The 14,196-nt window shown below is 42.4% G+C and overlaps 1 protein-coding gene across 1 annotated transcript in view; it reads left to right on the top strand.

Annotated features, from left to right (window-relative positions):
• Positions 1 to 14,196, top strand: part of LOC120785179 (diacylglycerol kinase theta) — a 33,575-nt gene that overhangs the window by 3,652 nt on the left and 15,727 nt on the right. The window contains exons 3-10 of the mRNA XM_040119633.1: positions 3,346 to 3,425; positions 5,411 to 5,510; positions 7,761 to 7,846; positions 9,644 to 9,769; positions 11,131 to 11,284; positions 12,611 to 12,679; positions 13,019 to 13,119; positions 13,840 to 14,054. Of these exons, the coding sequence (XP_039975567.1) occupies positions 3,346 to 3,425; positions 5,411 to 5,510; positions 7,761 to 7,846; positions 9,644 to 9,769; positions 11,131 to 11,284; positions 12,611 to 12,679; positions 13,019 to 13,119; positions 13,840 to 14,054 (931 nt within the window). The remainder of the gene's footprint in view (positions 1 to 3,345; positions 3,426 to 5,410; positions 5,511 to 7,760; positions 7,847 to 9,643; positions 9,770 to 11,130; positions 11,285 to 12,610; positions 12,680 to 13,018; positions 13,120 to 13,839; positions 14,055 to 14,196) is intronic.

Genomic DNA, 14,196 nt, shown 5'->3' with positions numbered 1-14,196 from the left:
TAAAAATTGATTTTATACCTAGGAGACTAAAAACCAGACGTTGTAGGTTAACTGTGCATCCAGAGGAGAGGGTGGCAGAGGGTGGTCGGTGCTTCCAAACCTTGTTTTCTGCGGATTCAGTTCATTCATTTGTCAATCATTAGTTGCAGCCCTACAAATTTTGTAGGGCTGCAACTAATGATTCTTTTCATTAAGTTTTTTTGAATTATTTGATAAATTATTAAGTCTATAGGATGCCTGAAAATAGTGAAAGTGGCAGTTTCAATTTCCTTGACCCAGAGATCACAATTTCAAATTTCTGTTTTTGTTCGTCCAACGGTCCAAAACATAATGACATAATCAACATAATGTGACAGAAAAACAGACCGAGAAGCTGGAGCCACTGTGCTGTTGATTAATTTTCTATTGATTGATCAATATATTAATCGACTCGTTGTTTGAGCCCTAAATTTGTCTGATGAAAGACAATGTTTATTTTTCCCCAGACAGTCCTGCAGTGTGGTCAAACACATTTACATTCACACTACACTTCATTTGGTCAAACTTAAAACTTCTAGTTTGAACTGCACTGTTTGTAAGAGAGAGAAAAAAAACACCCTAAAATGAGTCATTCAGTAAAGGGAGTTCTGACAGCGAGAAATCTCAACAGTCAGCCAAGTGCTTGCTGAGTCAGTGGTACTGAGTAACAGGCCTTTTCAGATGTTCTAGTGGCGTGTTCGAGCTACTGGACAGGAAAGACCTGCCCGATCTCCTCTGCCCAAAGTCTCTCAGACGGTGGCGCTGAGCCGAAACAGACACGAGTGCTTGGCTGCAGAGTGTTGTTGATGAACTCGGAGTGTGAAACTGCCCAGAGTGAACGTGTGAGGTTTACCGCAGTGTGACAAAACTTACAAAAGAAAACAACACCACACCGCCACAAACTAAATGTCAGTTCATCAACGCACGCAGAGGCAGAGCGGTCTGGGGGCGGAGATGCAGCCACATCATACCTTATTTAGCTGACAGCCTCGTTCAAGGCGCCGTTTTTTTTTTTCTTTCTTTTTTTCTTTTCTTTCTTCATTCTGTCTTCCAGCATGTTTATGAATTATATATGTTCATTATTCAGTTACAGGATATCATAGCATGTTTATGCTTTATTGGAAATTGTTCAAGTAGGAACCCTGAACGCAGCATTTTATCTGAACCCTGCAGTGTTTCCTCCTTTTGTCCAGATGAGAATAAAGACAATCTTTAAATAAGACATAAAAGGTTTCCTCTTTCTAATGACTAAACTCTGTCTCTATTTGACGCTGTCGTCCTCGATCAGACACTTCTGATCACTCAATGACCCAGCAGCTATCAATAATAAGCGTTAATAATGTATTTATGACTACTCTGCGTGCACGTTGCATTATAATAGAAGAAGAGCAAGAAGCGCCCATGTGTTTATACTCTGCAACAGAGGAAGTAGGCCACTTTAAACTGATAAAAATGTTTCAGTGTGCATCCGTTCATTCGGAGTGGGTGATGTGGATAAAGTCCATGATCACGGTATTTGTTCATCAGAATATAGTAGATTTTTTTTCCCTCTGGGTAAAATAAAACGAGAACCTTGTGCACACGGGTCCTCCTTCATGAAAATGATTAAAACTGCTTCTGAGCCGTGGTGATTCACCTGTATGATCGTGTTGGAGGCAGCGGTTTGTGCTGCCGCCGAGCCCCGTTCATTATCACGTACAGATTGTATTGTTGAGGGACAGGAGAGCTCGAGCTGAAATTTCCTGTACTTTTGTTGCTTGTTGTTGTGTCTTCAGTCGGGGTCGTGTTTTCCGTTTCTACGAGAAAAGACCGTTTGATGTTGTATTTACAAATTTCTAGTTGGAAAGAGTTTCATATTCACGGGTTGACGTATCCTCACATCTTTTAAAATACCCCGGCCCATGGAAGTTCTTTGAGACTCCTTTTTTTTTTTTTCTTTTGCCTTGTTTTGTTTTGTTTGTAGAAAAAAACCCACATTATCCAAAGCTTTGCCTGAACAGTCACTTAGCAGCAGTGTTATGAACTAACCAAACAGGTTACCAAGCTGAAAATACAACCTCAGATAGTTGCATTTAAAGGCAGAATTAGCTACCAAGAAAACTAACGTTAGCAATTTTAGCAGGTGTAGACGTTAGCTAGCTAGGTACCAAGCAGTTTCTGATGTGATTATTTTAAACCAAACTAAAATACTAAGATGCTGTATTGAATATTATGAAGAGATTGTTAGAATTAACCAGTTTTTTTACGTTTTTTTTTTTTTTCTTTACCTGCTTTAACAGTGTACAGCATGTATGGTATTTGTTCATGATGAGTTAGCAGGATTTTGTTAGCTTGCTAGTATCAGCGTACCTAACCCCCTATGGCTAATAATGATACAGGCTGTATTGTTATGTATCACACAGCCGCCTAGTTTGTCTGACGTTTTAAAAATACTTTCAAATACATCTGTATAAAAACCAAATACAATTGCATAATTACAACGTTTTTTTTCTTCAGTTAGCAAACAATGCCATTGTTTTAACGAATGAAAATGGAGTAAATTAACTGAAAAAAGCTACACAAATAAATAGGGAGCTAATTTTTTTTAGACTAAGCAGTAGATATTTCACTTTTCGTTTGACGTAAGCAGATGAAGTGTTTGCCACGTTCACCGTCTTAGTTTACAGTGTTTGCATGCTAACATTTGCTGATCGGTAGTAAACAGAAAATACATCATTTTAGCTGGATTGGGAACTTATTTCTGTTTATGCCTCTCTGTGCTTCTGGATAGAGTTTACATGACAGTTATCCATTCGTTTTATTTCCATTGTATTTATTGTTGTCCGTGTTTTTATGCTGCCAGGTGTCGCTTGACTTTAATCTTTAACTTAATGAGACTTTTATCTTCTTAAATTTAAAAGAAAAAAAAAGAGAGAAAATAAATTAACACGATTTTCGTCTTATTTCATGTGTTATTTACACCAAAACTTCCCTCACATTTCTCCTCATTTTTCTCCAAAGTCGAAGATCATGGTTAACACGACACAAAAATGGGAATGACAGGGTGGATATATTTTTCTGTTCCTTCTCCCCAACCTGGTTTGCTATTACTTTGTCGCCCGTAGATTCAGGTTGAATTACTGCTCTTCTGTCTTACTCTCACTTTTACATTTTCATCCTCTGATCCTCTGAGTCGCGGTGGCAGATTTCAGTAAAGGTAATGTGTCGTCATCTTCTCTGACTTGAAGGTCAGTAGTATGGTGGATCTGCAGGGAATTGAACCTCCACCCTGACAGTGTTGGTGCCTTGCTCAGTGGTCTCTGACTGTCCTCCCTGTCTCCTCCTCAGTGTGTAACTTCATGTGTCATGAGAAATGCCTGAAAACGCTGCGATCAGTTTGCTCCTGCATGACTCCATCTGTAGTCCGGGTGAGTAACAAACAGCTGCCGCCTCACTGAAACTCTACACACAGCCAGACATGGTGTTTATTGATCAGCCCGGCACCCATCACTGAGCCTAACTAACCGCCGCACTGATCAATAAACCAACCAAAAAAACTTGAGAGTGGACCGGTGTTGTTTTCTCACCTGTTCTCAACATCATCCACCACGTTATTATAGTTCAGGTAGCCGTGACCAGATCGGATTTTACCGCCCTCGGCGATTGAGAGGTGAGGCTTATGATTATGTCTTTTTATTTCTTACTTTCTGTGATGAATGCACATGTCTGACGGGACATTCTGGTGACAGGTGGTAAACAGTAAAACACTCCAATGCCTGTGCAGTGAGTTTATCCTCACTCAGCCAAGTCACCGATCAGGCCTAGTTTGTCCACCGTGCAAAAACTCAGAGGGTTCTCTTTTCTTCACGACATTGCAACGTGCTTCTCTGATCAGTTAGGATCGTGAATTTGAAATGTGATCGATTAATTATTGTCATCTTCTGAGATAAAGCAGAAGAAAATCAAAAATAAATTCAGTACTGACTAAAATGAGCCCGTAGCGAAGTACATGCTCAATCAGACTCGTAATCTTGTTTACGCACCACTTGATAAAATGTTTCCTGATTTAATTTGAAATTTTTTTTCAGTTTCAGACTGTGCAGTATTTAAAAAAAGTAATAAAAAACATTGCAAAATAAAATGCTAATCACAAATCAAGGAAGTAAATAAGATTAAGGGTAACACTTTAGCGCACCTATTTAGCGTTTATAAGCAGGACATAAACACTGAGTAAAACTATGAGGACATTGTTAAGTGTTTATTAATGTATAATATTTGTCAGCAAATCCAACTTCACCTACGAAGACATATTCTCTCTTATTCCAGCTGTGTTTTACTGTGTTGTCGTTCATTTTCTCTGTTTATCCAGCAGCCTCCACTGATGTGTGTGCCAGGTCCGATATCCAGCCCTATTTAAAACTCTTTGAATTAGAAAAACGTAGATTATAATTTGGGCAACTCCTCCTTTGAGGACACGCTCCGTGTTGCCTGTTTGTGTTTTGGTGAGAAGCAGCTGCAGGCCCTCTGGGTTCAGAGGCCCTCAGGCACCGGCCCCGTCACCCGGCGCTTGATGTTAACATGTCATGTTGTTATGTAACATGTCATGCTGTTTCAGTAATGGCTTGTGTTTACGTCGTGTCCCGGGTTTAAGCAAACTAGAATCATCCTGATCCTCTCTTGAACCACATGCCGACTTTTTGCTAAGTGTTCGCAAAGGACTGATAAATGAATAAAAAACAAGAGTGAGCGTGAAAAAAAAAAAAAATAAAACCTCACAGCTGCAGCAAATCTCCGCCTCCTGCCCCTCCATGCCGTCATTGTTATCCATCCCGTGGATACGAGAAAACACAGCATTCTGGATTAGTATTTTAATCATCTGACATCTTAATTATACAGGAGATAAAGACACATTTGCTGAGGACTGTTTTCAGTAAGGGAATGATACAGATTTACAGCAGCAGGACAGTGTATGTGGGATTGACCCAAAAATCAAACTTTTTAAAGTCTGATCCTACTCTTTATTTTTTACTTATTGTCAACAAACCAATGTGTGTTAGTCCGTCTCTCAACAGCTTCCCTCCTCCGTCTCTATACTCAGCCCTGAGCCCATTGGTTCCTACTGAAGACACCTCACGGATATGTAGTTTCAATTTGTCCTTTTTAAATTCCTCAAACAGCTGCTCACTGTGGTTTCTATCAAAACAAACAGGAAGAAACAGTGAATGTGTTGGGGACTATTTTCAGCGGCGGATTAATCCACATTTGTCGCTGTAGTGAGTATCTGGGGCTGTGTCCACCCATGCTCTGTGTTTTCATTTGTGATGGTTTCGTTGTTGTAACGTGTTATGTAGGTGCTTTGTTAGCATTACTTCGGTCGCCTAAACGTACCGTATATTTACGCTGCCCCCTGCAGGTGCCGGTGGCCCACTGCTTCAGCCCGGCCGGTCAGAAGAAACGTTTCTGCTGCGTCTGCAGGAAACAAACGGAGGGAAACACGGCGCTGCGGTGTGAAGGTCAGGCCAGCACCTTTACCAGTTAGACAAGTTTAACCAGCATCTCATGTGAAGTTGCACTATCTTTACATGTGCACTATTTTAAACCATTTTCCACTGTGATTTATCATTAACGCAACATCAGACTCATGAGGAAATGCAAAACAAGTTAAAGGCCACCCAACGCGCTGCAGACCTGTTTTATTATAGGACTACTCTCTACTGAAGAAACAGTCCCTATGAAAACTGTCGACAGGTGATACTGCAGACTACTTTATTTAGCTACGGGTGATACTGCAGACTACTTTATTTAGCTACGGGTGATACTGCAGACTACTTTATTTAGCTACGGGTGATACTGCAGACTACTTTATTTATCTACGGATAATACTGCACACTACTGTATTTACCTACAGATGATACTGCACACTACTTTATTTAGCTACGGACGATACTGCAGACTACTTTGTTTAGCTACGGGTGATACTACACACTACTTTGTTTATCCACATCACAAATGGCAGTTTTACGGCATCAGAGTCACACGTGAATCACAAAAATCACAACACCAACAACATGGGCAAGGACACTCAGTAACTCAGTAAGAAATATCCCAAATCTAGAAAACTAGAAACTGAACAAAAAGTGAAAGGAGGGCCGTTCTCGAACTATATTGTACAGTACACGCTGGTAGTGTCAGGCCGTATTCTGAATATTCTGTAGTTGGTTAGTGAAAGTCTAGTACTGCGTATACTGTGCAGGGTGCTCAAGTCACTGTTTAACTTTTTTTTTTCTATTTTTTAAGGAGTGACAGAACATTAACATTTGAAGAAACGCTCGTTTTTCATGCGTGTTTGCTGCGGGTTTCAAAGAACATAAGTCATTTGTCCAAACTTTTGCATTCAACTGTATCAAAACCCGGAAAGATAAAACTCTGTGCATGGCCAGGTACCACTGAGGGAAGTGAGGAAATACATCGGTTTGTGTTTTGGGTGAACTGACCCTTTAAATTTAGCAATAAAAGCCTGATGTAACAAATTTAAAGAGGAGCTGCAGCTGCATTTTTATTACTGGATGTAATTTTTTGTCGCTGCCTTTGAATGCCTGCAGCTGGTTGCTTTAAATATACATCCATTTGGATTTATGGTCATATAGTTTGCACAAGATTTGGATGGGAACGGGTCCAGCGACTGCGTTGGCCGCTCAGACGTGTGGAGATGTGAGCTCCTCTGGAGGTCAGCTCTCCTGCGGCGGGTCACAGATAATTCACAGGTGTGAAGATAACGGAGTCTGACCGGCTGCCTCGGCAGAGACGTTCACACCAGCAGCGGCAGACAACAGCACGGGACGCAGAGTCCGGAGACCGGCAGGGCTCGGGAGGGAAAAAGGTTTGATAAATCCCTCCCGGAAACCAGTCGTTACTGAAATGACTCGTTTGTAAGTAGGCGAAGCTTTATTTATATAGCACTTTTCAAAACAAAAGTTACAAAGTGCTTCACATTAAAAGAATCGGGGGGAAAAAAACAGAAATGGAAACAACAACAAAAAGCCAGGGAGTGTAAGTGAGTTTCAAGAAGTTCTTTAAAAGGTTCAGTTGACCTAGATCGTCTAAAAGTCTGAGGTGAACTCTTCCAGAGTTCAGGGCTTCAGACAGCGAAGGCTTCGTTCCGTCTATATGTTCAAACTGTTAATAAACTTCACCGGATTCAGATTCTTCGGAGGCAGAAATGATGTCAGGGAAAAATTCAGCTCCAAACTATAAACTTTCATCACTGTAGAAAGGAAATATTTTCACAACCACATACGTAGACAAACAAACAACGGGCAGAAAAAATATCTTATATATGATATTTAGATTTATTTCTCATTTTAATTTGAGGATAAACTGTTTGAGATTATTGTGTGAGGCGGCCCTCAGACACAAAAAAAAACGGATATTTACCAAAAAATAAATACATAACTAATAGTAATGATAATAAAAGGAACGCAAAAAACACACATGAGGGCGAATCTCAAACCACACACACACTGCATCTCTTTTACAAGTGTTATCTGCACAAAACCAATGAGAACCAACTGCCAGAGTAAAAAAAGTAGTGACTCAGAAATGTTTGAAATAGTGCAGCACAGGCCGTAAAATATGGGAGCAGACTGAAACCTTCACTGTGTTTTGACCTGTGAACGAAACTGTGACCTTTGACCTCACCTTCCCGACATGAGCTGTGACTCAGGTCACATGTCGCTAATATGGTGCGTGCGTGTGTGTTGCAGTGTGTGAGCTGCACGTCCACACTGGCTGTGCCGCCTTCACCTGCGCCGACTGTCGCAGCTGTCACCTGGACGGGACTCTGGAGCAGGTGAGCACCACTTCAGTGAACTGTGAGCAGGAACGAGTTGACAGGCGCTGGAATTACACAAGTGGCTAATGTCCACTAATTCCTTCAGTACAACAACAGAGCCACGTCACACCCCCTGACCTAACAGGTCTGGATTTACCTCCCGAGGGGCCCCGGGGCAGAGACTGGATCTCGGGCCCCCGCTGAACCCAAAAAGTGAGACGGACTCTAGCTGATTTGACAGTGATGGACGTGACACAAACTCGAGCTTACCGAGACCCTGAGTGCTTTTCAGCTGTTTGCGGCACTGTCTATGTTAGAACACAAAGCTGATAAATCCCCACGGCTATGACCTTTGACCTCCGTTGTCCACACTTCGCTTGTAATGGTCGGGATCTAATCCAGTTAATTTAATCTGTATCCCCCAAAATCACAAATCTGCCGCAGAGGATTTCACAGTCCGTGCAGTGCACGAACTAGTACCTGAACTGTGTGTGTGTGTGTGTGTGTGTGTGTGTGTGTGTGTGTGTGTGTTGATCCAAGCTGATTGATGGGTTACAGTCACTGATTAAAATCAATACCGTGGAGCTGAGGACTCCTATAGGGCTGATGATGACAGGGAGCCAGCAGCCGAGGGACTGGGTCAGACTGGTTCTCCTCTCTCCAGAGGCAACAGTCATCAATATCCAATCAATACATTCAGTCGGTACATATTCGACTTTTTTTTGGCATTGAACACTGTGACTCTAAGATCTGAGCTCATTGGTTCCTACTGAAGAAGTAAACCTTTAAAAACGCCCCACAGATATAGAGTTTAGTTGTTTTGTCCTTTTCCTCGAACAGCTGCTCGCTGTGGTTTTAATCAGACAAACAGGAGGAAACATATAAAGTATTTGTTGGGGACTATTTTCAGCAGCGGATTAATCCACATTAGAGAGTGTGTGTGTGTGTCTGTGTGTGTGTGTGAGAGACTGGGTCTAAATAAACTACAGTGTGTGTGTTCGTGGTGATGAAGCAACGTGTCACCCAGAGCAACAGTGTGACTCACTGATGTGTTTTAATCGTTTCTGGAAACAATGGAGCTCTGAGGCTCAGAGGAACCAGATACATCAGGGCTGTGATACACACACACTGCTGGTTAGCAGGAGACATTCACTGTTGGTTTGAGTCTTTTCACTAAAGCACCAAATGTGTATGTGTATTCATTCGTGGCTGAAAATAGTCCCCAACAAATAGTGGAGAACTGGCCTCACAGTGGCGGGTCCTGAAGTTTTTGAGAAGTCAGGATGGACGACTTTCCCTTTTTATTTAAAAAAATTATACTGGATTCACATACGTTCCTGTGAACGAGGGCTGCAACTAAAGACCATTTTCATTATCGACTACTCTTTAGTCCATCGGTTAATTGTTTAGTCTGTGAAGAGTCTCTCCAAAAATTTCCCAAAAAATCCACTGAGCTGAAGGTGACGTCCTCAAATGTCTTGTTTTGTTTGACCAAAAGTCCGAATATAAGGTTGACAATGACATAAAATGAATAAATCTTCCCTTTTTAAGAGGCTGAAATCACTTGTTTCACTATTTTTGCTTGAAAAATGGCTGAAACAATTGAACGATTATCCAAATAGTTGTCAATTACCTCTCAGGTTTGTGCTCTGCTACGAAAGCAGGCTAACTGGAATGTCAATGGCGTGGCGTCTTGAGCAGGAGCTTTAGAGAGAGACCGTTTAAATGAAAATTCTATCAGTGAACCTTTAACTGTGTTCTCAGTCGTACAGAACAGAGCCTCTCACTCACAGGACCTACTTTCCGCCGCTCCAGGATACGTTTCACCACCACTGGAGGGAGGGGAACCTGGCGTCCGCGGCGAGGTGTGAGGTGTGTCGGCGTTCCTGCGGTTCGTCCGACGTCCTGGCGGGGATGAGGTGCGAGTGGTGCGGCATCACGGTGAGAACCAACCAGTGTTTTACACACTACAAGGTGAACCGATAAAAACCGTTAAAGCTCGGTGTTTTGACCTGGACAACAGCTGAATGTGTTGATTTTTAGTTTTTTTTTTGGCCTAAATTTAGTCTTTTTAGAAGTTGACTCCCTGATCACAGCTTGAACCATCATGTGAAATGAAAACGCTGATGAAATTGTATTTTAAATGAACTTGTAAATCACGATGGCGAGCACCTCAGTCGTTGTTTTTAAACGTGCTCTATAGTTAAAGTTGATGTGATCACATTGTTTTTATCATTTATCATTGATTCCAGTCTAATCGTGATTATTAATAAATAACAAAATGAGTCCTGGGGTAAACAGTGAAACACAGTCCATTACAGGTCATTCAGTATTTCATTATATATATATATTTATATATATATGTGTGTGTTTGTATATACATGTTAGAAAATGATCACATTAAGGCTCCAACTAGCGATTATTTTCATTAAAGATTAATCTGCCAATAGTTTTCTTGATTGATCGTTCCGTAAAAAAAGGTCTGAAAAAAAAAAAGCCTAAAACCCAAAGTAACTATTTGAATATCTGGTTTTGTGCGACCATCAGTCCAAAACCCAAAACAGTTTGGTTTACTGTCATCTATGACAAAGAAAAGAGACAAATCCTCACATCTGAGCAGCTGCAAACTTCAAATGTTTGATATGTTTCGTTGGGAAATGGCCAAAACAATTAACATCGTCAAAATAGTTGATCAACTATTGTGGATCATATCAATAATGTTACAATCGATACAGGCTTGGGAGCGAGACAAAGGCCATTGCTCCATCCATTTGGGATGAGGGGGTCAAGCAGGTGCACTCGTCGTCGTCAGGGGCTTGAGAACATCAGTTACGCCGTAGGCCTGGGGTCCTCCCTGACACTTTCAGAGCTCCAACGTGGTGTGAATACGTGGCCTCTTACACTTATTCACCTGTTCACTAACTATCACTGCTACTGTTGTTCTTGTTTTCCACCTTTTCACTGAAGTTAGTTCAGTGCTTGAAGAGTCTGTTTGTCAATGACGAGTTGGTTTGGGTTCGAGTGGAAGTTTGAGGTTTGTTCCTGATTGAGAACGCGAGCGAGAACGACGCCCCTTGGCTGAAAATCAGTAAAAAGATTGTTAAAAGAAAACTGAGGAGGATCAAAGGAGAGAAACAATCCTCCGTGAACAACAGCTGCATGAAAACCACACTAAAGATGACGTTTCTAAATCCCTGACCATTGACTTGTGTCCCTTCTGGGGGTGTGTGTGTGTGTGTGTGTGTGTGTGTGTGTGTGTGTGTGCGCGCGCGTTGGCGGACATTTCGCCATCCTGTGTGCAGAGCCACGCGGCCTGTTACCTCAGCGTGCCACCAGAGTGCACTCTGGGACGTCTGCGCTGCATGCTGCTGCATCCGGCCTGCGTCCGCCTCGACTCCAGAAACTTCAGCAAGATGCACTGCTACCGCATCACCGAGAGCTGCGGCCATGACCTGGGTACACACACACACACACACACACACACACACACACACACAGGCACCGCCATGCCACATCCTCTGTGATGCGGCCGACACAAAGCCTGTGGGAACCAGAGACACTCGGCTCATTTCCTGAAAGCTTAACTCTGCTGATCTGAGCTGTGAAACTAAAAACGAGGTGTTCAGAAGTGATGTTAATACTGAAGGCTGTCAACAGCAAACCTACGCCATGTTTAGTGTCCGTGCTCTGGGCCTCTGGAGAGCAAACATACGAGGTCCGCTTAGACCAAAGAAACCTCTTCCTGTGTTCGCTGCCTCTCAGTCTTTTAGACAGCGAGGTGTGCGGATTATCCAGACTCACTAGGATGACTTTTTCTTTTAGGAAAGTTTTTAAAATGTCATTTTTCAAGCTTTCCTCACCCAAGGGCTGAACTCAGATCTCAAAACCACAACTAGTTCATTAAAAAAACAATACTGACAGCTTAGATGCTGCCGCCAGCACGTGGCAAAAAATCCATTTAGATGTTGAGATATTTTAATGGACAAGTGAATTTTTTGAACCATTCCAACGCATTCTTCTTTAGGGTTTTATATTCATAATATCAAAAATGATGAGACAGAGGCATAACTGAAATGAGTATTTGTTTTATTTTTTATCATTTAGGAGAACTGACTTTTTATTTCTTTTTAAAAAATGGAAAAATAAGACCTTTGTCTTCATTCGTTAAATAAAGAGGTTTTTATTTCTCAGTCAAAGTACAGTGCAGGAGAGAAAAGACACAGTTTTCACAAATTTAAGAAATGAAAGTAAAACAAAACATCGACTGTAAGACAAGTTAACTTGAGACATTAGATTTAAAAACCATCATTCTGAGTGTTGGGGACTGCAGACACCAGAATATTAAGATCCTCTCTGTAAACTGTTTCCTTTCATTTCTTTTTTCTTTCTTTAACCAGCTGGAAGTCTCACTAAGATTAAAACCTCTTTTTCTCAAGCCGGACTAGGCCGGGGAGGCAGCATAAGGACAGTTGTGACCAAAACTGCAACACAAACCACATAAGCTGGCTAATAAAGCTGTCGCACACAACACAAAAGCATCAGCTGTCTTCAGTTAAGTTGCTCTGACGGGGACTCGAAGTGAATCAGAAACATCCCTGAATTCCCCAAGAATAGCGAAGTGAAAGGGGAAGTGTCTTTAAAGGCCTTTTTGCCTAAATGTGTCCTAATTTGACAGGATAATCATGTTCCTTCACACCACCAGCCTCCGATCGGGACCTTCCTGAGTCTTAAACATTTCCAGTAATCTCTCTGGCTGACGCTTTCCCTCCGTGTCTCTGTTAGATAACTCAGACGATGTTGATCCGTCTGCGGCGCTGTCTAAAGACGGTCAGCCAGCTGCTCCGGAGTCAGGTCAGTCTCTCTGCCCCAGACGTGTATTTTGTTTTTCTGAGACTTTAGGAGCATTCCTGAAGAAGAAGGGAAAACCCACTGGAGGCTCCTTTTATTACAAACTAAACTTCAAACCACAAACTTGATTTTGAATCACAGTAGAGCTCTTGAAGTTCCCAGAGTTATCAAATGAATGAATTAGATATCAGTTGAATCGGGCTCATGCAGCAGCATCGTTTCGGTCTGATAGAATGATACGGCTAGAAAAGACGTAGAGGAAGTTAAAGGTGGAAATACAGATTTTACAGGGTCTCGACTGTGTGTGTGTGTGTGTGTGTGTGTGTGTGTTCTGACCCACAGGCAAGCAGTTTCTCAAGGTGTTTGACGGTGATGATGCAGTCAAGCGCAGCTGCTTCCGATTGGTTTCTATTTTTCGGGCCACAAGGAATGAGGAAGTGGTGGTGAGAGCCCAGCTTCCTTCTTAAAACACTACACACACACTGCTAATGCTGTTGTTACTACTATCACTACCGCTGCCTACAGAGCCCATATGGGTTGCGTGGTATAGAAAAAACCCTCTGGCCACGCCGACTGCTCGACCGAAGTAAGACTTTGGGAATGTGCAGCTGTCTTTCAAATAAAAGCGGGAAATGAAATGTAAAAATGTAAAAGCAGTTTCGGTCATAAAATTCAGCATTTAAATGCCATGGCAGACCCGCAGACTAGTGACGGGGGTTAGAAAAAGATCCCATACCGTCTGCTGTAGTCAGTCTCAACACCGAGCTTGGTAAGGCCCTGTCAGACTTGTTCAGCCCCGGGTTTTGCCTCTCACCTTGGTGATATCTGTCAAACCGTATATTCCCTGTGTATTTATACTTTAAACCTGAGCCCATTCTGGGTTCTGCTCCTTGTGTTGAAGTTAATAGTGGTTCCTCAGTATGTCAATGGTTTCTCTGCCCTAGATTATATTGATCACGATATACACGGCTCATCTAAACATTTTGGTCCAGAGAGGTTTGATCAGCAAGACAGATCAATGAAGAAAGTTCAACATTTATGAACATTTATCTAAACACTAACCTTCAGTGATCATAAACCTGAGTCAAACCTCAGCCCTGGATACTGGACTACCGGTATAAATTCTCGGTCTAACGCTGCACTACCCGTGTCGTGACCTGCAGGAGGCGGCGCTGAGGTCCTTCTACCTCCCCGACGAACCTCGGGACTACGAGCTGCATGAGATCGGTGGTCTGCAGCGTCTCCACAGCGACGACATCCTGAACCGTAACGGCGGCTCGGACAAAAGGAGCTCTCTGAAAGACGGCGGCGACGCCTGGCTGCTGAGGGCCAGACCCCGAGACGCCGAGGTCATCAGGGTGTACGCCGGCTGGCCCAGGTGAGGCATGCTGGGAAGTGGAGTTCAGCGTGGGCCCAGAAGCAAACTAGTTTTTTAGAGAATGAAAGTTAAGAAGGTGAAGGAAAAGTCACTGAATTTCACATCAGGAAAGGTGATAATTCCAATTTTTTTTAATAGTGTC

The sequence above is a fragment of the Xiphias gladius genome, chromosome 23 (assembly GCF_016859285.1).
Source record: "Xiphias gladius isolate SHS-SW01 ecotype Sanya breed wild chromosome 23, ASM1685928v1, whole genome shotgun sequence".
NCBI lineage: Eukaryota > Metazoa > Chordata > Actinopteri > Istiophoriformes > Xiphiidae > Xiphias > Xiphias gladius.
The sequence above is the reverse complement of the archived record's forward strand: the minus strand, read 5'-3'. Positions and strand labels throughout refer to the sequence as shown.